Raw genomic sequence first — 22,908 nt, 5'->3', positions numbered from 1 at the left:
TCTGTTGAGTAACTTTATTAGTTTGGAGACAAACGTTATGAAACATATGTTTCCAGAGTTGGTCTGATGTTTTCATTACATTCTGCGCTGAAATGAATGTTTGACCATGAACCGATTTGGTGTTAGATTGTGATTCATCGGCATCATGCTGACCCAAACAGACTATAATCAACTTTTATCCTTAACACTGTGCTTACATTTAACATTTCACGGCATATTAATTAGTCTGACGTTTCTTGGGTCCATCATTTTGTCAGTGCATTCATTTAAAAGGAAAACAACACACACACACACAAACAAAAATAAATACCCCCAAACAAACAACAACAACAAAACAAAACAAAACACAAAACAAAACAAAAAACAAAACAACCCCAAAAACAAAACAATAAAAATTAACCAACCCCCACCCACCCATACCCCCACCCCACCCCACCCCCAAAAGCCCCAACCATAAACAAAAATAGAAACCCAAACAAAACAAACCCAAAACAAAACAAAACAAAACACACATCAACAACACCCCCAAAAACACAACAAACAAACAAACAAAAACAACAACAAAACAAAACAAAACAAAACAAAAAGAAAAACCTATCGGGATCGGGTGGTCAGGCTGCCCAGATCGATGGTCCAGCCTCGATTACTTGCAGACTTTCGCCATATAGCGGTAATATTGCTTAGGTCTCCACCAAAGTCGAATTTAACTGCCGAACCATATTTGTACGTTTTGATATAAACTGTATTCTTGACCAGCATGCTTTGTTTCATAACCATTTTCTCCACCCGCCAATGTGTGCAAGCCTGTCTACTCTCTGCTTGTCATTTGAATAAAACTTCCATCAACTACATGTGTCAACTGGTAATCTGGATTCCATGTCTGTACTAACGCCTTCGTATGATAAATATACTGAACATCATTGAAAACGCACCACCTGTAAATTCTGAAATATGGTAATAGGATTGTTTGGAGAGTGAAAATGAACGTTGGAAATGTTGTTAATAACACAAAGACAATAAATAATGCTGTACAGTAAAGGACGGATTACCCGAACACATCATGGAACACATCACATGACAACAACAAAATTCATGCACAACACACACGAAAGCACAAATTGCATGCGTAAAACATGCTGATTATGGGTATAAATGACCGTCGGCAAAGCCGCCGCTCTGATTTTAGCTGTACCTCCGCAAGTAAATTTTATTTTGCAATGCCAATAGGAACGAGAACGTGCGTTGGGCATGTTGCAGGTTGGCACATCAAGCAGGATTATTGCCAGACGATTTGGTTGCCATCATTCCACCATCATAAGACTTGCCAACAGGCACAAACAAACAGGAACCACCAGGGACCGCCAACGTCGTTACCACCCCTCGCCAAGATCGAGACATTGTTCGGCGCCATATTCGGGATCGTACGTTGCCGGCTGCCAGAACCGCCAACGCTGTCCAAGGTCGACGTGGTTTGATCATTGCGTCCACCGTCCAATGCCGTCTCCGTGCGGCAGGATTACGGTGTCGACGCCCTTATTTTGGACCCATCCTGACTGATAGACATCGCCGTGAACGCCGACGATGGGCTGAACAGCATCATTTGTGGTTGTTACGACGTTGGCATGGTGTTGTGTTCTCCGACGAGTCACGTTTTCACTTGCGAAATGATGACGGGCGTCTACCGGTATGGCGTCGACGGGGAGAACGTTACCATCAGGACTGTGTTGTGCAAACCAATCGGTGAGATGGAGGAAGCATTATGGTGTATGTGTGTTTTGTTTTTGGGGGGGGGGTTTGGGGGTGGGTGGGGTGGGGGGATCAGTAATCATCACAAAACCGCTCTGATTGTTTGTCGTGGCAGAGTGAATGCCATTTACTACCGTGACACCATTCTTCAGAACAACGCCGTTCCCTTCTTTAACCAACATCAAGATCTGCACACATTCCAGCAGGACAATGCTCGAGCGCACACTGCACGTGTTGCAACACAGTTTCTGGCAAACAACAACATTCCTCTACTTCCATGGCCTGCATTGTCACCAGATTTGTCTCCCATTGAACACTTGTGGATTACATCGGCCAACGCCTCTCACGTCACCCACAGATCAACAACCTTGAGGAACTTGAGAATGCCTTGCAACAAGAGTGGAATGCATTGCCTCAAAACATTATTCAGAGACTTGCACAGCTTGTGTTGCTGCTAACGGTTGTCATACATGTTACCAACTTTCCTAATTTGACTCCATCTTTCTTTCATGGTCCGCTGAATTAAAACTTCACTGTTTTGCTGGATTGGTTCTTGTTTCTTTTCTTTACCAATCATTGGACTACAAAAGTATGTAAAATTTACACCGATTGCTCATTTATGCTCTTGGAAATCCAAACTAATACAGGTGGTGCGTTTTCAATGATGTTCAGTATATTTCTTCACTGCATCTTTTAAAGGAATGCCCCAAATGGTTTATTCTGACTTGATCTCCGACTTTGGATATAAATGATTTCATTTTCCATATACATTTATTTCTTTTATTATTCTTTTATTACTTTTATTCAGGATATGTGGGGTCTGTGATTATAGTGTATGACGAAATCTTATAAAATATCCAAATACTGAGGTCTGGTTGTGACTGAAATATCGGTCCATGGTGGTCGTTAGAGTACATAGGACACCTCTGGAGGCTTTGCTTTCATTCTGTGTCACATTCATGTGGCAGCGTTAAGTTATGCCTTTACTTTCAAAAGAAGCTCTGACTTTCTCATTGTTCTTATTTACCCGTGATGATCCGGGTAGAATAGGTCTCCAGTAACCCTTGCTTCTCGTAAGAGGTGACTAACGGGATCGGGTGGTCAGGCTCGCTGACTTGGTTGACACGTGTCGTCATATCCCAACTGCGTAGAACGATGCTTTTTTCACTGAATTGTCATGTCCAAACTCGATTATTTGCAGACCACCATCATATAGCTGGAATATTGCTGAGTGCGGCGTTAAATATCAATAAATCATAATTCATTACTCTTTCACTCCTATATCTAATCTTAGAATAAGAGGTACAGTGTGGCATGTGAAAATATCACTTCATAGACCTAAGAACAGCATCTGGTGTTTATTCTCCAAAGACTCCAATCTTCGAAGCTGGACACTTCTTAAGACGAGTGTAAAATTTCGTAAATTAAACTGCGCTATTCTAATAATGACTGACTGACTGACTGACTGAGTTTAGTTTTACGCCGCTTTTAGCAACATTCCAGCAATATCACGGCGGGGGACACCACAAATGGGCTTAACACATGCAGCCCATGTGGGAATCGAACTCGGGTCTTCGGCGTGACGAGCCAACGCTTTAACCACTGGGCTACCCACCGCCCCTATTCTAATAATGAGAACTAAGTCTGTTCTATAGATACAAGTCGATACGAGTAACTGTTTGACAACTCCAACACGAACAGCGCAGCGCATGCCTAAAGACGGGCGTATTGATTAACAGTTTCCAAGAACTACTGACTTTACTGGAAAAATAAAATTCACCGAATCCCAGATCGAAAGCAGTGTGCTAGTATCAAAACAACAGTTACATTGTTAATTAAAACATTAAAATTGTGATAGTATAAAGTGATGTTGCAAGGAAATTACTTGTGCCTGAGTGCTGAATATTTAGCAACAGATTCTTCAATGTTTGTACTTCATGGAAAGTAATGCTATTTACCGAACATTTTTTCACAAGGGTTTCCATTGGCAATTGTACATTTTACTGAGAATGGCCGTAAACTGACATCAAAATGCTCTCTCTTTGCAATATGCGACAACAAGGTCTGACATGAGGCTTGATATATAAAAGGTTAAAGCACTTTCTCCTTCTTTCGACAAGCATGGTTAGAGCAGAGATGATCTAACACGACATTGCTCTCGGACTTTAAGGTGTGTCTGTGCGTGCGTTCGTGCATGCGTGTGTGTGTGGACACCGGAAATTGGCTTCACACATTGGAACCATGTGAGGAATCGAACCCGGAGCTTTCGGCGTGACGAGCGAACACTTTTAACCTTTAGGTTACCCTAACCTTACAAAATTCACAGCCACACTCAAGATAGATCAGATCAATGACATTCTAACTATTACAACTGCAGATTTGTGTTTGAGGTGCCGCACTATTTTTTCCTCATGACGTCAACATTCCACCGGCTTACATTTCATAATGACAAAGGGAATGGCATGAAACAAGGCATCTGAATCATATTAAACTGGAATGGATTAATGTATCTCAACCATTCTAGCTCATATATTGATCGTCGTATAGAGCATGTAGCTGTTAGAGCAGCCATCCAGGGACAACAAATGTTGTTGAGTTGCCATAACAGTACTGACGTCAATATTCAGTATATATAGTGCCGACGCATTAACGTATGCAGGAAGATCCAACTTGCCACGACATCAACAGTACACCAGCAACGTTTCAACATGGCAGAGGCACCAAGCGCTAAATTAGGTAATTACAATACTCTTTACTTACTTCTCAAACAGATTCGCATAATACATTGTATAGGTATGCTTACCTCAATCACATGAAACAAGGTATCTGAATCACAATCAAGTGGAATGGATTAAATTATCTCAACCATTTTAGATCATATAGTGTTCATCGTGTAGAGAGTGTAGCTGTTAGTGCAACCACATGGGGAAAACAAACGTTGTTAGGGCAGAGTTGCCATAACTGTAACAACAGCAGTATGAAGAAAAGCAAAGACATTCTCACTCATTTTCCATATACATGTATATAAATGGAAGTGGGTGGCAGAAGGCCGTTTGACCATTAATTAACCACATTTCGATAATCTGAAGCCCCAGCCCAGCCCAGCCCAGCCCAGCCCAGCCCAGCCCAGCCCAGCTTTACAGCAACTACTCCACACCACTCTGGATCAATCCCTGCACAAGCAAAGATAATCTCAGTGACAAAGAACTTTCAAGGAAAACAGCTTTGTTCCAGATTGATGTCCTTCAACTTCAGAAAAACTGTTAATGCTTAAATTAGAAAAGATGAGGACAGATCGATCTGAAAAGTGAATGCAAGAACCATGTTTGTACATGTTAACCAATATCTAACTTGCATTACTATGGGGTAACATTGTCAGAGATGTCGAAGGTACTTTTTAAAAATAGTTATTGTTTGATTGTTGCCATTGCTGTGTCAATGGAGCATCAACAAGACACTATCAATGACTATCAATGGGAAGTTCTGTAGATCCATCATAATTACCTATTTGTAATGTAACTTATTGTCTTTAACATAAGTCACATAAATTACTACTTTTGGAACATATGTATGTGTATAATTCAAATGTATTGCATAAGCATAGGGGTGACATGGCTATTTGAGGTACTTTTTAAATATCTTTATTGTATTGATTTGCATGCAGTTTTGAGTAAATGTTGCTACATACACCGAAGGTGAACATTTGTCCCTATCGCTGTTCATAACAATGTTAAGTGTGAAATCGTACCTGTGTGTGTTTCTGCAAAATGTCTTTTGAACTTAGTCGCCCAGATTGTTGTTTCTGCTATACCAGTGAATCATCAACAAGACACTATCGATGTGTGTGTGTGTGTGTGTGTGAGAGAGAGAGAGAGAGAGAGAGAGAGAGAGAGATAGAGAGAGAGAGAGAGAGAGAGAGAGAGAGAGAGAGAGAGAGAGAGAGAGAAACCTTCCTTCCATTCGTTTCTTAGGTAAAATCAAGTTCAACCATTTGGCTACAATCAATGGCTACAGTGACTGTTTTACATTCGTTCATTCTTCCAATTTTCATCACTATGTTACCTTAAATCCCCATAGAATAGCTACCTATTGCTATCTCGTCTTTACGTTTAGTCTTTATGTTACAAACGTTACGTTATCTCAGGTTATGCTTCCAATTGTTAGTTGTGTAAAGGAAGTTTACGTGCTGTACCTCTACACCTTCTATTTCAGAATATGTGCAAAAGCTGTTTCTGCAGAGCTGAAGAATACTGTGAATACGTATACACTAGGGTTTAGTGTCTACACTCTATCGCAACAAGCCATCCTCCTATTTTGAAGACATCATGAGAAAACACGATAACATCATGAAACCTTACCTGAAGGACCATGGCGGGGATCCACGCTGTCCCCATAAACGGGACACTGAAGGGTCTGTTCTTCGGGGTGACCCTTTGGAAAGAAAAGCTACCAACCAAATCACCATACGGAGACACCAGAGTGGCGGTTCCCTTTAGAGAGAGACTCTTTAATGACTCTGCCAGGGCTGTACTTTCGCCGATTTCTACTGTATGCGTGATCAAAGGAAGAATCACTACGTCACATTGGTCCTTACAAAGCAAGGTACAGGAGCTGACAACTTCTGTCAGAAGAACCTTGTTGAATTGCATAAAGGAAGAAACAAGTTTTGATGATGGAAGGAGCATATACCTGACTCTCCGGCAGGACAAAGTATGGGTTGAAGTCTTCTATACAGATGAAGTGGACCTATCGGGGCTGGATCTTACCAAAACTGAAGTGATCGGGAAAGGAAGCAGCACAGGGGCATAGGTAAACCAAGGATTGTAACATATGCAATGTAGAGCTCAGTGACAAAGAACTTTCAAGGACAAAAACATTGCAACAGATTGATGTCCTTCAACTTCAGAGAAAGAACTGTTAATGCTTAAATTACAAAAAGATGAGGACAGGCCAGATCTGATGAGTGGATACAATAACCATGTTTGCACATGTTAACCAATATCTAACTTTCTTCCTTAACTTATTATAGAGATAACATGGTTAGAGATATTGAAGGTACCTTATAGTTATATATTGTATTGAACTGTTTCTGAAGAGATGTTGCTACGTACTCTAAAAGAGAACATTTGTGAATTTGCTGGCTGTATCAGCTGTATTTTGCAAAATGAAGTGTCGTTTGAAGATCTTCGTCGTTGTCATTGCATTGCCATTGACTCATCAACAAGACACTATCAGTGACTATCAACAAGTTTTGTAGATTCATCGTAATTCACTATTTGTAATGTAACTTATTGCCTGTAACATGATTCACTGTTTGATTACTACTTTTGCAACATATGTATAATGTATATGGATAATCACAATGTATATAGGCCTTATTTACAATAAGCATAATAATAATTTGACTTTGACTTCTTTTTTATGTAAACTAAGGGAAACAAAGAGGCTGTATTTTGGTTGATACCCGCAGGGCATATTTACCCTTTTCGTGAACACCTGGTGTCATAACTTACTTTATTGATCCATTCGTGTAATTTTCACCGCTATTTGCACTTTACGGATGATTGAATCTGTTTCTGAGGATACTCGAGACTGAGTGTTCTTTTGCACTCATGCTTTTTTTTTAAAGTGATGTAAATTTTATTGGAAATATAAACAACAATTCAATGATGCAATACAGAATCCATGTTTATTTATCATGCGATGTTACATGGAAACAAATAGTGCACTTCTGTAAATGTGCAACTCTCATAGTATAATGTTTGTAATCTACTTTGGACTCTTGAGAAAATGAATAAAGTTTCTGAACAAAAATTCCTGACCTTGTTGAGTTATCTAGGCGGAGAACAGACCAAAGAGACCATTCGTCACCACTCGCCCTTTCCGTAACCTCCAAAGGAGACTCGTCCCCGTCTCGATGCTTGTTATGTGTGAAAATACGACAAACCAATCAGAACGCTCGTAATGAATGCGGTGCTTCCATAAAAATAATCCCGAGTACTTAAATCGTTCATGGCATTATGTGCTTGTTTTAAAAATCACGAAATATATATATCGTTATATTGACAATACAAAGAACACAGTTAACATAATTGTGGTGCCTAATGTGTTTTAAAACATATAAGAATAATGCCATGGACAGCAAAATTCAAATACACGCACGTGCATTTGTTTACATAACGAGGGCGGTGGGGTAGTCTAGTTGTTAAAGCGTTCGTTCTTCACACCGAAGATCCGGGTTCGATTCCTCACATGGGTACGAAGCCCATTTCCGATGTACCCCGCCGTGATATTGCTCAAATATTGCTAAAAGCGGCGTAAAACCCATCTCACTCACTTACTGTTTACAAAACGGTTCTCATGGGTGCAACTCAGCGTTTTTGACGATCCTGCGGGCTGGTTTTAAAGATTATGTCCACTTTCCGACATTTTAGGAAACATAATTATAAATCGATGCGACTTATATATATTGTATAATATATAACTAATCAACTTTAACACTGGGTTCACATTTAACATCTCTGGGGATATTTTAGTCTGACGTTTCTGGGGTCCTTTCATTTTTCTTTAGTGCATTCATTTTAAAATCCCAGCAGGGTATGAGAGCAAGGTTACACGAATGTCATTTTTAGTATCTGTGATGGAATTTAATGTAGCTGAAAAGATATTATTTGCATATTCCATAAAACAAATATGCTTTCTTTTTATAATTATTACAGGGAGGTTTACTTCATGACAGGAAATGAATCTTCCCTCCAAAAAAAGAAAAGAAAAGAACAACAAACCAAAAAAACACCTTCATTGTTTGATTTCCTTCATCATATACATGATAATACTCATGGATGAGGGATTGGGGATATCTTGAGAGTACCTTACACAACGGTGATTATAAAATCTGTCTCTTGGTCACTATGACCATCGCTGGACACGTCGTCTTCAGCCTCAGCCATGTCCACGTTGGACAATATATCCATCCACACTTCAGTTTCAGTAGACGGGACCTCTTTGTCGGACCTCTCAAAGGATCGCACATTATCCAAAAATAGGTTTCAAGAGAGGCCCATGACCAAAATAGCTTATGTAACTCATCGCCGTAAGCAGTCGATCTAGGAAGGTATCCTCCCAGCATTTCACTCAGTTTTCGCTCATTCCATCTTTCATTGCGACCATAATCTTCATTGTCTTTCTCCCTAGCCGACATATGTCCGTGGCAGTGCTTCAATGTTCTCTCCCACATAACCTCCAGCTCCCTCTTCTCTCGTTCCTTATCACGGTAGGACTAGGAAGTGTATCAGCAATGATAGATTCCGACATATCAGAAATATACCAGCGTTGCTAGAATCTGATGTGCAAGAGATTGATACGTCACTTTTCTGTCCACAGGGGAACTAAATAAGGTTACGTAATAAAGAACAATGACTTTCTGCTTCATGGAAACGCGTTTTGGAACAGCAGCATACTATTCTTGTGGTGGGAGGTACAGTGAATAGTTGACTGACACGTTTGTCATCCAGTTTAAGCATGTTGTTCTCCGGCCATTCATCCGCTTTGTCTCGACGATCATATGGAACCCAATTGCAGACCCGTGAAGATCCAGGTGAGAATTGGTCTTCAGCAACCCATACTTGTCGTGAGAGGCGACTTAAGGGATTGGGTGGTCAGACTTGGTCGACACATGTCATCGTATCTCAGTTGCATAGATCGGTGCTCATGCGGTTGATCACTGGATTGTGTTGATAGTACATAGCTAGGGAAAGATCTGTCTCCGAATGTCCCCGAAAGTTTTACATGAATCTGTCCTATCAGGCCGAGAGGCCAAAAGACCCGTGGAGATCCGGGTTAGAATTGGTCTTCAGAATCTATTCTTGTCGTAAGAGGCGACTATCGGGATCGGGTGGTTAGGCTCGCTGACTTGGTTGACACATGTTATCGTATCGTATCGTATCTTGCTGTTGATCACTGGATTGCCTGGTCGAGACACGATTATTTACAAACCGCCGCCATATAACTGTAATATTGCTGGAGTGCGGCGTTAAACAACAAACAAACAAAACAACCGCCAGATATATTTCATTTTGAGCAGCAATTATACACGTGGAGACACGTAATGCTTATGTCCGCACCAAACACTAATTTAACTTTAGAACCATATTTGTACGTTTTGATATGAACTTTAATTTTGATCATCATGCTTTCGTTCCATAACCACTTTCTCCACACGCCAATGTGTGCAAGCTTGTCTACTCTCTGCTTGTCATTTGAATAAAAACTTCCTTGTACCGCATCATCAGCTACATCTATCAACTGATAATCTGGATTCCATGTCTGTACTAACGCCTTCGTAGGATAAATATTTTTTTTAAAGGCATACCCCAGATTGGACATGATCTCCGACTTTGAATATAAATGATTTCATTTCAGCTTTCGTTTCTCCTTTTGTTTAAAAGATCAATGTATTGTCCTTCCATATAATTTTATTTTTTTCATTTTGCATTCGTTTATTATTTTTACTCATGGATCTGTGGGGTCTGTGATTATTTTCTATGGCGAAATCTTTTAAAATATCAAACTGCTTGTGACTGAAATATCTGTCTATGGTGGTCGTGGGAGTACATAGGACACCTCTGGAGGCTTTGGTTTCATTCTGTGTCACATACATGTGACAAGTTATGCCTTTTACTTTCCAAAGAATCTCTGACTTTCTCATTGTTCTTATTTACCCGTGATGATCCGGGTAGGAATTGCTTCTCGTAAGAGGCGACTAACGGGATCAGGGTGGTCAGGCTCGCTGACTTGGTTGACACGTGTCATCGCATCCTAATTGCGTAGAACGATGCTTATGCTGTTGATCACTGAACTGTCTGGTTCCTGACCCGATTATTTCCAGACCATGTTAGAGCTGAATGCGGCGTTAAACGACAATAAATCAATCAAATAATTCATTACTCTTTATCTCCCAATATCAGATCTTAGAATATGAGGTACAGTGTGGCATGTGAAAATATCATTTTATGTACCTAAAACAGCAGCTTGTGTTTATTCTTTAAGATTTCCGTGTAAATACATTAATACCTGTAGAGAAGTACTTCGGACACCATCATTGCTATATTAGATATACCAATCTTGTCGATGTAACATCTGTCTTTCAATCCAGCGGGTATTACCCTGTTCTGCTTGGACTACAAAGTACCTTTAAGGTACAATCTTCGAAGCTGGACACTTTGTATAAAACTTTGTAAATTAAATTGCGTTAGCCTAATAATTAGAACAAAGACTATCCTATAGATACAAGGTGATACGAGTTACTGGTTGTCAACTCCAACACGAACAGCACAGCGCATGCATGACGATTGGCGTATTGATTAACAGTTTCCAAGAACTACTGACTTTTCGGGGAATCTCAAATTCTCTGAATCTGAAATCGAAAGCAGTGCGCTAATATCGAAACAACAGTTACGTTAGTATTTAATACATTACAAACTGTAAAGAAGTACTTGTATCTTTCAAGTACCATCTTCGAAGCTGGATACTTCTTATGTCATACGGGGCCGTGGGGTAGCCTAGTGGTTAGAGCGTTTGTTCGTCACGACGAAGGCCCGGTTCGATTCCCCACATGGGTGGAATTTGTGAAGCTCATTTCTGGTGTCCCCGCTGTGATATTGCTGGAATATTGCTAAAAACGACGTAAAACCATACCCCGTCAGTCAGTCAGTCTTATGTGATGTAAACTGGTATCAAATTGCTGTCTTTTGCAATATGATACAACTTAGCAGGGCCTGAAAGAGCTTGGTGTTCAGGATAATAGAATATGACAAATATGTTCTTCCTGCGTGGCTAAAGATGAAATGATGTAAAACGAGATTGGACTCAGGGTATCATAAGCACAACTAACTATTACATCCGCACTGTCGTTAACTGTGCCTAAGAAATGGACCTATTGCTATTCATTGTTAGTCCAAACGTTCCTGGCGTCAGCATCCCACCGGCTTACATTTCAACATAACAAAGGGAAGACGTCATTCAGTATTTATAGTGCCGACGCATTAACGTATGCAGGTAGCGCCAACTTGTCACGACATCAAAAGTATACCTGCAACGTTTCAACATGGCAGAGGCACCAAGCGCTGTTTCAGGTATTTACAATACTCTTTATTTACTTCACAAACAAATTCGTGTAATACACTGCATAGGCATGTCTACCTCAATAACATGAAACAAGGTATCTTAATCATATTCAACTGGAATGGATTAACATATCTCAACCATTCTAGCTCGTATATTGTTCATCGTGTAGAGAGTGTGGCTGTTAGAGTAACATACACGGAAAACAAACGTTGTAGGGCTGAATTGCCATGACAGTAACAAAAGCTGTTTGAAGAAAAGCAAAGGCATTCTCACACGTGTTATATGTATAATGGAAGTAGATGGCAGTAGACTGTTTGGATATAAATGAACCACATTTCAATATACCTGAAGCTTAAGTTAAAAGTCTTAGTCTGTTCCCTTGTCAGAGTTTACCAATCCGAGCGGAACTTTCTATTTGTCTTCATGATGAGTGAGTGAGTGAATTGGAGTTCACGCCGCCTTTTGCAATATCCCAGCGTATATGCAGCGGGGTAGACCGGAAATAAGATTCACACAAGGTACCCATGTGGGGAATCGAACCTGGGCCTTCGTCGTGACGAGCGAACTCTTTGACCATTAGGCTACCCAAGCCCCATTAAGCCACGCATAATCAAGGAGACACATTCACATTATCAATATGGATGTCCAACGAATTAATACATTATTTTTAAGTTAACTTCAGATGACAGATTTGATGACAGAGATCTAAGAATATCTTTTGTCACCACGTTCAGTGACAGAAACCCAATGGAACAAAGAAGCTTTCAGATTCAGATTCATTTTATTCAGTATTTCGGGCCTAAAGGCCTATAGGTACAAATACACTTGCTACAATTATATGCACGTGTTGGTTGTGGTGGCATTTCTTGCATTAAAGACATGTTTTAAATAAATTGCAATAGATTTGATAATATCAATATTTTTAGAATTTAACAGACTGGACAATGTTTGTTCATCTCTTTACAGGTGTTTGTACAAATGATAAATACTTAGTTCTTAAATCTAAATATTTGGTACACACAAATAATACATGAAATTCACTTTCAATATTACCTGTATTACAATTTTTACAGATGGATTCATTTTCATCATTGAAAGCTCTATTGGGTTTGCGTAAATAGTGAATTCTAAAATCATGAAAGCCAATTCTAAATTTACACAAAGCCCGTATTAACGATTTGTCTTGTAGGTTCATAATATAAAACTCCGGTTCTAACAGAGATTTATGGGAAGAATAGTGTTCTAAGAAACTTGAATTATTTATAGACATAGACCATTCTTGGAAGAAAATGTCCACAAAGACGTTGCTTAAAACATATAAAAATTACATTCATTTCCAACCATTTGTGAAATCCACACATGAGAAAATCCAGTCGAAAAAAGTAACTGTCTAACCTCTGATGCCCAATTAAGCTTGCCAATATCATCTTGTAGCTTTAGGAACATATAACTTTGCCTTGGGTACCTATAAGAATCCATTTTTAATAATTTCAACCAAAATTTTATTACTCGTAATCTGGTGAGAATACAAATATATTGCAACGCCCAGTTTCCCCTAATACATCCTTATTTGAGGCATACTTTCCCAAATTTAGGAAGCATTTAAAATATGATGCATGAACCTTTTCTATACAATGAAAGTATTTAGTTCCCCAGATTTCGGACCCATATAAAAGAATCGGTAAAATCTTACAATCAAAGATGGTACAGGCTGTTTTGAAAGAAATAAAAGAATTCTTTTTGAATAACTGATATACAGATTGCATAGCCTTTGATGCTTGAACAGATAAATGTTTACAGGCTGTTGACCAATTTAGTCTGATGAGAATATTAAACCCAAATATTTATAATACGAAACACATTTTCAGCCTTGTATTACCATAATACCATACCTCAACCTTTTATAGCAAGGTACCCATGTGGGGAATCGAACCTGGGCCTTCGTCGTGACGAGCGAACTCTTTGACCATTAGGCTACCCAAGCCCCATTAAGCCACGCATAATCAAGGAGACACATTCACATTATCAATATGGATGTCCAACGAATTAATACATTATTTTTTAAGTTAACTTCAGATGACAGATTTGATGACAGAGATCTAAGAATATCTTTTGTCACCACGTTCAGTGACAGAAACCCAATGGAACAAAGAAGCTTTCCACTATGCTTGTGTGAGATGGTTGTGTAAAAATCAAATGCATTGAGTGAATTAACTTGGTTCTTGATTGTAAAAGATCAAACAAGTACATTAAGTGTTTGGGAATATTTTGTATTCATTCTACAACCATAAAGATAAACAATCAATACATATTTCTCAGTTCAATAAACACTGATGTGACTAAATATACTGCTTGTTTACTTTTCCTTATGGTATCCATGTTTTATACAGGTTTAGTTATTATTTCATAATTTGCGCTAATAACTAATGTATGTACGAGACACTGTACTGTCAACCAAATGGTTTGAAATACTGAATGAAATGTTAGTTTCTGTTAACACATCTACCCTGAAACATTTTACTTAACGTATCAGTGTAACAAAACAAGTTGTTTTCCTGAAGGTTAACACTTGTTTGATGAATCACTTTTGATTTTTGTCACAGATACTTTCATTGTTGTAAATACATTCATCTCAGATCATCTTCAAGCACTACATACGAAGGCCGAAGATCACTGTTCCAGCCGGTCTTCCGAAACAGTCAGTGTCCTTTACCGCAATAAACCTGCTGACTATTTCAAGCAACTTGTAAATAACACCATGATGCCACAACTGAAGGACAACGGCGGGGATCCACGCTGTCCATAAACGGGAGACTGAAAGGTGTGTTCTTCGGGGTGACCCTTTGGAACGGTAAGCTACCAACTAAATCCCCATTCAGGAGACACCAGAGTGGTGGTGCCCCTAAAGAGACTTTTGATGACTCTGCCAGGCTGTACTTCGCCGATTTCTACTGTATGAAAGATCAAAGGAAGAATCACTACGTCATATTGGTCCTTACAAAGAAGGATACAAAAGCTGACAACTTCTGTGAGAAGCACCTCATTCGTTTGGAAGAACGAACCAACGTGTTCCTGAGGAAAGAAGAAAGCACCTATAAAACTCTCCGGCAGGGCAACGTATGGGTTAAAGTCTTCTATCCACATGAAGTGGATTTAGCGGGCTGGCGCGGACCAAAACTGGATTGATCGGGAAAGGAAGCAGTACAGGAGGCATAAGTAAAACACCTAATTGTAAAATATGCAATGTAGATCCTCAGACTGATGTCCCTGACCTTCAGAAAACAATGTCAATGCTTAAATTAGAAAATTAGAAAGGACAAGGACAGATCAATCTGAAAAGTGAATCCAAGAACCATGTGTGTACATGATAACCAACATCTGGCTTTATGCTTTACTATAGGGGTAACATTGTTTGAGATATTGAAGGTACTTTTTATAAATAGTTATTTATTGATTTGTTTCTGAATAAATGTTGCTACATACTCTGAAAGTGAACATTTGTGAACATTTGTAAAGTACTGTCTGTTTCGCTGTATTGCTGTATCTCGCTAAAAGAAATGTCTTTTGAAGGTTGTTGTCACGATCGTTGTCACTGCTGTGCCATTGAAGCATCAACAAGACACTATCAATGTCTATCAATATAATGTTTTTGTAGATCCATCGTAATTCACTATTTGTAATGTAACCTATTGCCTTTTAACATGATTCACTGTTTGGAACATAAATTCCTGCTTTTGCAACATCTGGGTAATGTATATGTATAATTCTAATGTATATGGTCTGGCGGCCTTTTGTACAATAAACATCTTTGACTTTGAGTTTGGTTTGGAAACAAAGAGGCTGTGTTTTGGTTGATACCGATAGGGTAGGGCATATATAACCCTTTCGTGAACACCCGGTGTCATCACGAAGTTTCATTGATCAATTCGTGTAATTTTCACCGCTATTTGCACTTTTACGGATAATTGAATCTGTTTCTGAGGATACTCGAGACTGAGTATCAATTTGCACTCATGTTTTCCTTTGTATCAAGTGATGTAAATTTTATTGGAATTTTAAAGATAATATTTGTCGATTTAACAAGCATCCAATTGTCAGTATCTCTAAGATGATATTCTAAATGAAACAGCAATTCCATGATGCATACAGAATCTGTCCATGTATATTTATCATGCGATGTTACATGGAAAAAAATAGTACATTTCAGTAAATGTGTAACCATCATAGTATAATGTTTGTAATGTACTGTAGGCCAGTTACCTCTTGAGAAAATGAATAAAATATCTGATACAATATTCAGATTGACAAACAATAATTTAGCTTTTAGTAAGAGTGTTTTGCGTAATGACAGTCATGACTGGTTAGTATACAGAATGTTCAGAGTGCAGCGTGTTTAAATCAATGTTGGTTGAAAGGCTGATATGCACAGTGGAGAGCTGTTACTGGTGTCGGTACAGAGTGCCCCCGCAAACGGGCCATCGCTGTGAGGAGCTTGACTGAGTCGATTTTAAGCAACATGGCAGTCGGAGATATCTCGGATAAAAGTAATTGCGCATGATGCAAACATAAATATGTGCTTTCCTGTATGTAAGCTAACTACATCGAGCACATTTCAAACTGTTTATAGAAATTAGCCCACTGTGTTTCCAACTTTCTACATGCACCTTTGTTAATCATAGAAAAGACCGACGGAAGCCTATCTTGAGTCTAATCAATGTATCGATAGATTATTATTGCATATATAATGTATGTTTAAAACCTGTGTTTTATGCTTGAGAGGTGGTTGAAACCTATAAAACAATATCAATGTAACTGTTGTTTCGATAGTAGCGAACTTCTTTCGATTTCAGATTCAGAGAATTTGAGATTTCCAGGAAAGTCAGTAGTTCTTGGAAACTGTTAATCATCACGCCCGTCGGCGACAGGCGCCATGATGTTTGTGTTGGAGTTGTCAAACGCCTTCTCGTATCTCCTTGTGTATTGGCCTTTATTAGATTTTTAATATGTGTTGTTCAGTTAACACCTATCATTTCTGGGACACATGAAAACTCCACTGTATATTTACTTCGTTAAACGTATTTTGCCTTTATGATAAACATATAAGTGTGTGTTAATTTGGGGGTAAGAGTAGGGTAGGGGAGGGTTTTGTCTGTGTCTGTTTCTGTGTTTGTGTTTGTGTCTGTCTGGTCTGTGTCTGGGCCTTGGGCTATATTGCTAATATGTATATTGTCTGAATTGTTGAAAACAATAATTATGCTTCAGACTTTCGATAAAATAAATAACTGCCGGAAATGCTTCGTGTTTCAATACATTTGGACTACCATTCCATGTAGACTATTTCATATATTTTTAAAGTAATTGATGCTTGGGCTGAGATTATATTGCAACTATGTATACTGTCTGAATTGTTGAAAATAATAATTATGCTTCACTCGTTCCGTAAAATAAGTAACTGTCTGTGACAAAATACTTCGTAATTAAATATATTTGGACTATATTTCCATTTGGACTATTGTATATTTTTTGAAAATGCATCTGGTTTACCCTTGGAAGCTGAAAAATATTTTTGTCACCAAACAAAACCGAAAAATATATTGAGATTCCAATTATATTTTACACATAAAATCTGGCGCAGCCTCTGCAGCTGAAAAATATTTTGTCGACAAATCAAATCACAGGCCCCTACCAACCACTGAATATCAGACGGTTTGTATCTTAGCTCTGCAATAAAATTATATTGTTAAAAACAATGTAAGCGTATCCTTTAATCATGTAACACGTGATTGTTCTTTACATGGCTTGCCTTTAATTGTCAGATTACCTGCGTAGGCTGCTGAAGAAGGCTGATACATACTGCAATGGGTTCCCTGCCGAGAGGGTGAGTGTCCTCTACCACAACAAACCATTCTCCTACTTCCAAAATATTCGGAGATACCACAACAACATTATGAAACCTTGTATGAAGGACCACGGAGGTGATCACCGCAGTCCCATAAACGGTAGATTTGTGGGTATTTTCTTTGGGGTGACCCTGTACAGGGCGATCTTCCAGATAGGTCACCTTTCGGAGACACCAGAGTGACCGTGCCTTTGACGGAGGTCTTTGATGACTATGCCAACCTTTACTTTGCTGATTTCTACTGCAAGCCCTCGCGATCCCGTATTCACTATGTGACGCTTGTCCTCGCAAAGTCTGGGTCACACTCGGACGATTTCTGTAGAAGACATCTCATCCTGCTGAGGCCTTATGACAACCTGTATTTGAGAAGGGGATACTACTCTAACACCTACCGTTCACTGCGCCGCACTGGTGTGGAAGTATTGTATACAGAAGCCATCAACATCTCAAACAGGCCTACCAGCCTTACTAATGTCGTGGGTCAAGGTCACAGCACCCCGGGTGGTATACAGAAGACTCTGGGATGTGTCATTTGCAATGTAGACTTGGGGTGGAGAGAGGCCGACAGGGGTGTCAATAGGGATGAAAATGCATATGGTACAACTGTATATGATATTTTGTAAACCTGTTAAGGTTTGTCTAGGATTTCCTGAGGTCTCTTTTTCGGTGAACACTTGACTTGTCTTTGCGGGTGTTTGTGACTTCTTCCACCAGTCTGGACGGATGCTCTCTCACCTATTCGCACATCGTGTCATTACTATTTGACTCCTCATTGATTCATTAAGATTTCGTCAGGATATAGTCGACATCGTACACTCGTCTCAAGTTTCTTTAAATTCTTCTGGAAAGGGTTTTTAGTCAGGGGATAGAAGCTCTGATTTGTGTCCAAATACACAACAACTGACCAACACAAGGATCAAGTCGAGATAGATTCTGAGATGACAAAACCGTTATGCCTAATTTTGATATGGATAAGCTACATATAAACAATTAAGTTGTCCTATGTTAATCTATTGTCATTGCATCAAGACAGTTGTGAGGAGCTGAAGAATAGGAACAACATGGCCTGTCTGGAAATTCTTCAGGTCTGTCTTTGTTTAGACTCCTTACTTCGTAATATATATACTAGTATGGTTTATGCTGGTTTTATATATACTAGGCACATAAAGAAACTGTGCATACAAAAATTTAATATCTAAATTTATCAAACCTGTGTAGACAGACACAAAAGAATTAAACTCAGATTAGTGACATGTATCCAACATGCATGCACGTGCCACGTTCCGTGACGTAAGTGGGTTCGTCCTTGAGACGTGCAATACGTTGTTGCACGCATTCCGGGAAAGAGAAACAGAGCAAATTAATGCCACACAATACTGTCACTTTGGAAAGCTCAACCCCTGCCCTTGCGATCGTTCAAAAAAATGAAACGGCTATTGAAACGCATAGCATGCCATGGCTCACGTCTGCACAACGTCATGAGGCCATTGGGATGGTTCGTGGGGAATGTCTCAACGACAAGTGGCTGCACATTTCCACTGCCATTTCTGCACTGGTGAGACACTACCAGAACATAAATGACGTCATCGATCGGCCACGTTCTGGACGTCCACTGTAACAACGCCAAGACAGGACATATGGATAAGGGTGACCCATCTTCGCCACAGGTTTCAGACTGCAGTGATGACTGCCCGAACCATCCCAGGATTCTTCGCCGTATCCACTCCCAACACAGTTCGACAACGTTTACGTCATCACGGGATCAGACCACGACGTCCCGCCATACGGCCTATCCTGACACAACGTCATCGACAAGCTCCACCGAATGTGGTGCCGAAATCATGTCCGCAGACCCTTGTTTTGGTGGAGAAATGTTGTTTTACAGATGAGTCCAGGTTTAACATTTCCTATAGTGATGGACGTCAACGTGCCTATAGACGCGTGGGAGAACGTTATGCACAGGCCTGTGTCTTAGAGAGGATGGTGGTGGTTCCGTGATGATTTGGGGTGGAATAACAGCACGCCAAAGAACTCCTTTGGTGATTTGTTCAGGGCAACTTTAACTGGTGTGGGCTACAGGGATCAGATACTTCGACCTGTGGCAATTCCCCTTTCTGCAACGTCATGGCCCTGGGTTAACATTCCAACAGGACAATGCCCGCCCTCATACGGCAAGGGTTGCTATGGATTTCTTTGCAACACCACAACGTTGACTTAACCGGATCTCTCCCCGATAGAGCATGTTTGGGACGAGATGGATCGACGTCTACGCCGTCTTCCTCATCCGCCAGATAACGTCCTTGACCTTGCAACAGAACTTGAGAGAATCTGGCGTGACATCCCACAAGCCTTCCTTGCACGTTTGATAGACTCTATGCGTCGTCGATGCACTGCTGTTCTCAATGCCGATGGTGGACATACCCGTTATTGAGCTTGTGACATGGTCGTTTGACCCCTGTCCCGCTTGTGGACTCGTGACGTCATTGTGATTAACATTCCAACAGGACAATGCCCGCCCTCATACGGCAAGGGTTGCTATGGATTTCTTGCAACACCACAACGTTGACTTAACCGGATCTCTCCCCGATAGAGCATGTTTGGGACGAGATGTACGCCGATTTCCTCATCCGCCAGATAACGTCCTTGACCTTGCAACAGAACTTGAGAGAATCTGGCGTGACATCCCACAAGCCTTCCTTGCACGTTTGATAGACTCTATGCGTCGTCGATGCAATGCTGTTCTCAATGCCGATGGTGGACATACCCGTTATTGAGCTTGTGACATGGTCGTTTGACCCCTGTCCCGCTTGTGGACTCGTGACGTCATTGTGATTGACTTTTCAATTGAAATTCTCCCGACCTGTTATGGTCTCATGATCCCCCATTTAAGTTTATAAGTACCTTTGACATTGTTATCGTACTTATCAACTGGGATAATATTTTGACAATGCACAGTTTCTTTATGTGGATAGTATATATTGGAATTTGCCTTCGCAGATACAGATAACTGTAAACTCATTAAATGTTTGGATTGTATATTTTGACAACATTTACCTGAGCAAAGACATTCCTTCCCAAACTCAGAATTGAACCCAGGAATGGATCTCAAAAGCGCAACCTGATCTCGAAGATGGTACGGTGTTCTCATGTTTTTCATGCAACTCTTGCTGCACGTGCTGTTCATAAAGGACCGGCCCTATAAAATGCACCCAAACCTGGTTGAAACATTCACATTACAACGTCAGCAGGATGCCACGACTCACGACAGCTCAGAGGAACCAGGCGCTCGGAAGACTTGAAGGTGGCCACACTGCACGCCGTTGCCAATCACTTCCAGGTCAACGTTCGGACCATCTACAGGCTGCAGCAACGTTTCTGGGCCACCAACACCACAAATGATCGCCTCCATACTGGCAGCTCAAGGGTGACCACAAGACAAGACCGCCATGTTGTGCGACAGCATGTACAGAATCCTTCATGCAGGCATCCTAGACAGCACGCCAGACAGTGGGAACCCACGGAAGACCAATCAGTACTTGTACAGTACGCCAACGTCTTTCCAGCGGGAACCTCCATTGCCGTACACCTTACCGTGGACATATCCTCACCCCTCGTCATCGGCGTGAACGTCTTGCCCTACAACACCAAACCTGGCTATACAGGCAATGGAGAACTGTTCTGTTCACAGATGAGAGTCGGTACTACGTATCAACTGCAGATGGCAGAACACGAGTATGGCGACGACGTGGCCAGCGTTACTCAGACCAATGTGTTATGGAAAGAGACTCATGGGGAGGTGGAAGCATCATGGTATGGTGTGGAATAAGCCTGAACCAAAGAGTGGGCCTTGTGGTGTTCCAGATCCTTGGTCCAGGGAGAGGAGGCGGCATCACAGCGTTGCGCTACATCGACCAAGCTCTCAGACCCCACGTCATACGACATTTTGCACTTCACGGGAACAACATTTCCCAGCATCATAACGCCTGGGCCCATACTGCCAGAGCTACACGGGATTTCCTACAGCAGAACAGTGTCAACATTCTGCAGTGGCCAGCCCTTTGACCCCAACTGAACATCTTTGGGATGAAATTCAGAGGAGACTGATTAATGTCATACCAAGACCGAACAGAGCCGATTTATTTCGCCAGGCCTTTCTCAGAGTGTGGTTCCAGGTGCCAATGGCCTTCATCAATCGATTGGTGCACTCCATGCTTAGACGCTGTGCTGCAGTTATTGCCGCTTGTGGTGGTCACACTAGATACTGAAGTCAAAAGTCTGATTGGACTGCAAACGTTCACGTAATGTCTCGAAATTGTGCTGGAGTTATTCATTGATGTGTCAAGATATTGTGCACAAAAATTGTTTTGATCCGCTTAGTATGTCCATTTCTGTAATGATGTAATAACAGTGCCTATCTAATTTTGAATTCGTACTGACGTTTTTGCTGCTGAGGATATATATATATACATATTTTGGATGTATTTGTATTCACACTCCTTTTAATTTCTACATATCACTTAGTTGTTCTTGTATATAACAAAGTTCATAAATCAAATAAAATGATATTTTTAATATTTCTTTATTAAAAAACAATGTTTTTCGCTCGTTTGTCGTCTGCTACTGCAAAGTCATGGCTGACAACATCGGCGTCGACTACGGCAATTTTTCTATTGGCACCGCAAATATTGTGGATATGGATTTTTTGCAAGATGTGAATCTTGAGCAACTATTTTCCGAGATGACTGATGAGGGGACCTGTCCTACATCTGCGGATTCGATATTAAATGACCAGATCATAAAAATGGAAACGCCCGTGACCACTGATGACAAAATCGGTCCTCAAAAGGCCACATCCACATCAAGATTTGTAATTCAAAGCCTTGAACAACAACGCCACAGCCAGTCGACAATGAAAAATACAAGGTGGGGACTAAAAATGTTCAATGGTAAGTTGTTTTGTAGCCTTAAAAATCTAACCTCAGAGGTATAAACATACGGTATAAGGCCTATACACAGTAGACCTACATTGTGACTAAGTACAATAAACCCTTGTAACCCTACATCAATGGATTAGGCCTAAATTATAGATTAATTCTAAAATTTTGCAATGCTTACGTCAAACCTAAACTGAAAATACC

The 22,908-nt window shown here is 40.4% G+C and overlaps 1 protein-coding gene and 1 long non-coding RNA gene across 2 annotated transcripts in view; one reads left to right on the top strand and one right to left on the bottom strand.

Annotated features, from left to right (window-relative positions):
• Positions 1–22,908, bottom strand: part of LOC124272043 — a 55,294-nt gene that overhangs the window by 8,709 nt on the left and 23,677 nt on the right. The gene's annotated exons all lie outside the window — the stretch shown is intronic.
• The window catches only part of LOC124272041 (phytanoyl-CoA hydroxylase-interacting protein-like), a 60,620-nt gene continuing 49,540 nt past the window's right edge, over positions 11,829–22,908 (top strand). The window contains exon 1 of the mRNA XM_046707185.1: positions 11,829–11,879. Coding sequence (XP_046563141.1) covers positions 11,852–11,879 — 28 coding nt within the window. The 5' untranslated portion in view covers positions 11,829–11,851. The remainder of the gene's footprint in view (positions 11,880–22,908) is intronic.

The sequence above is a fragment of the Haliotis rubra genome, unplaced genomic scaffold, assembly GCF_003918875.1.
Source record: "Haliotis rubra isolate DU_JTF1 unplaced genomic scaffold, ASM391887v1 Scf1653, whole genome shotgun sequence".
Classification (NCBI taxonomy): domain Eukaryota; kingdom Metazoa; phylum Mollusca; class Gastropoda; order Lepetellida; family Haliotidae; genus Haliotis; species Haliotis rubra.
Note: the sequence above shows the minus strand (reverse complement) of the source record. Positions and strands in the feature narration are given on the sequence as shown.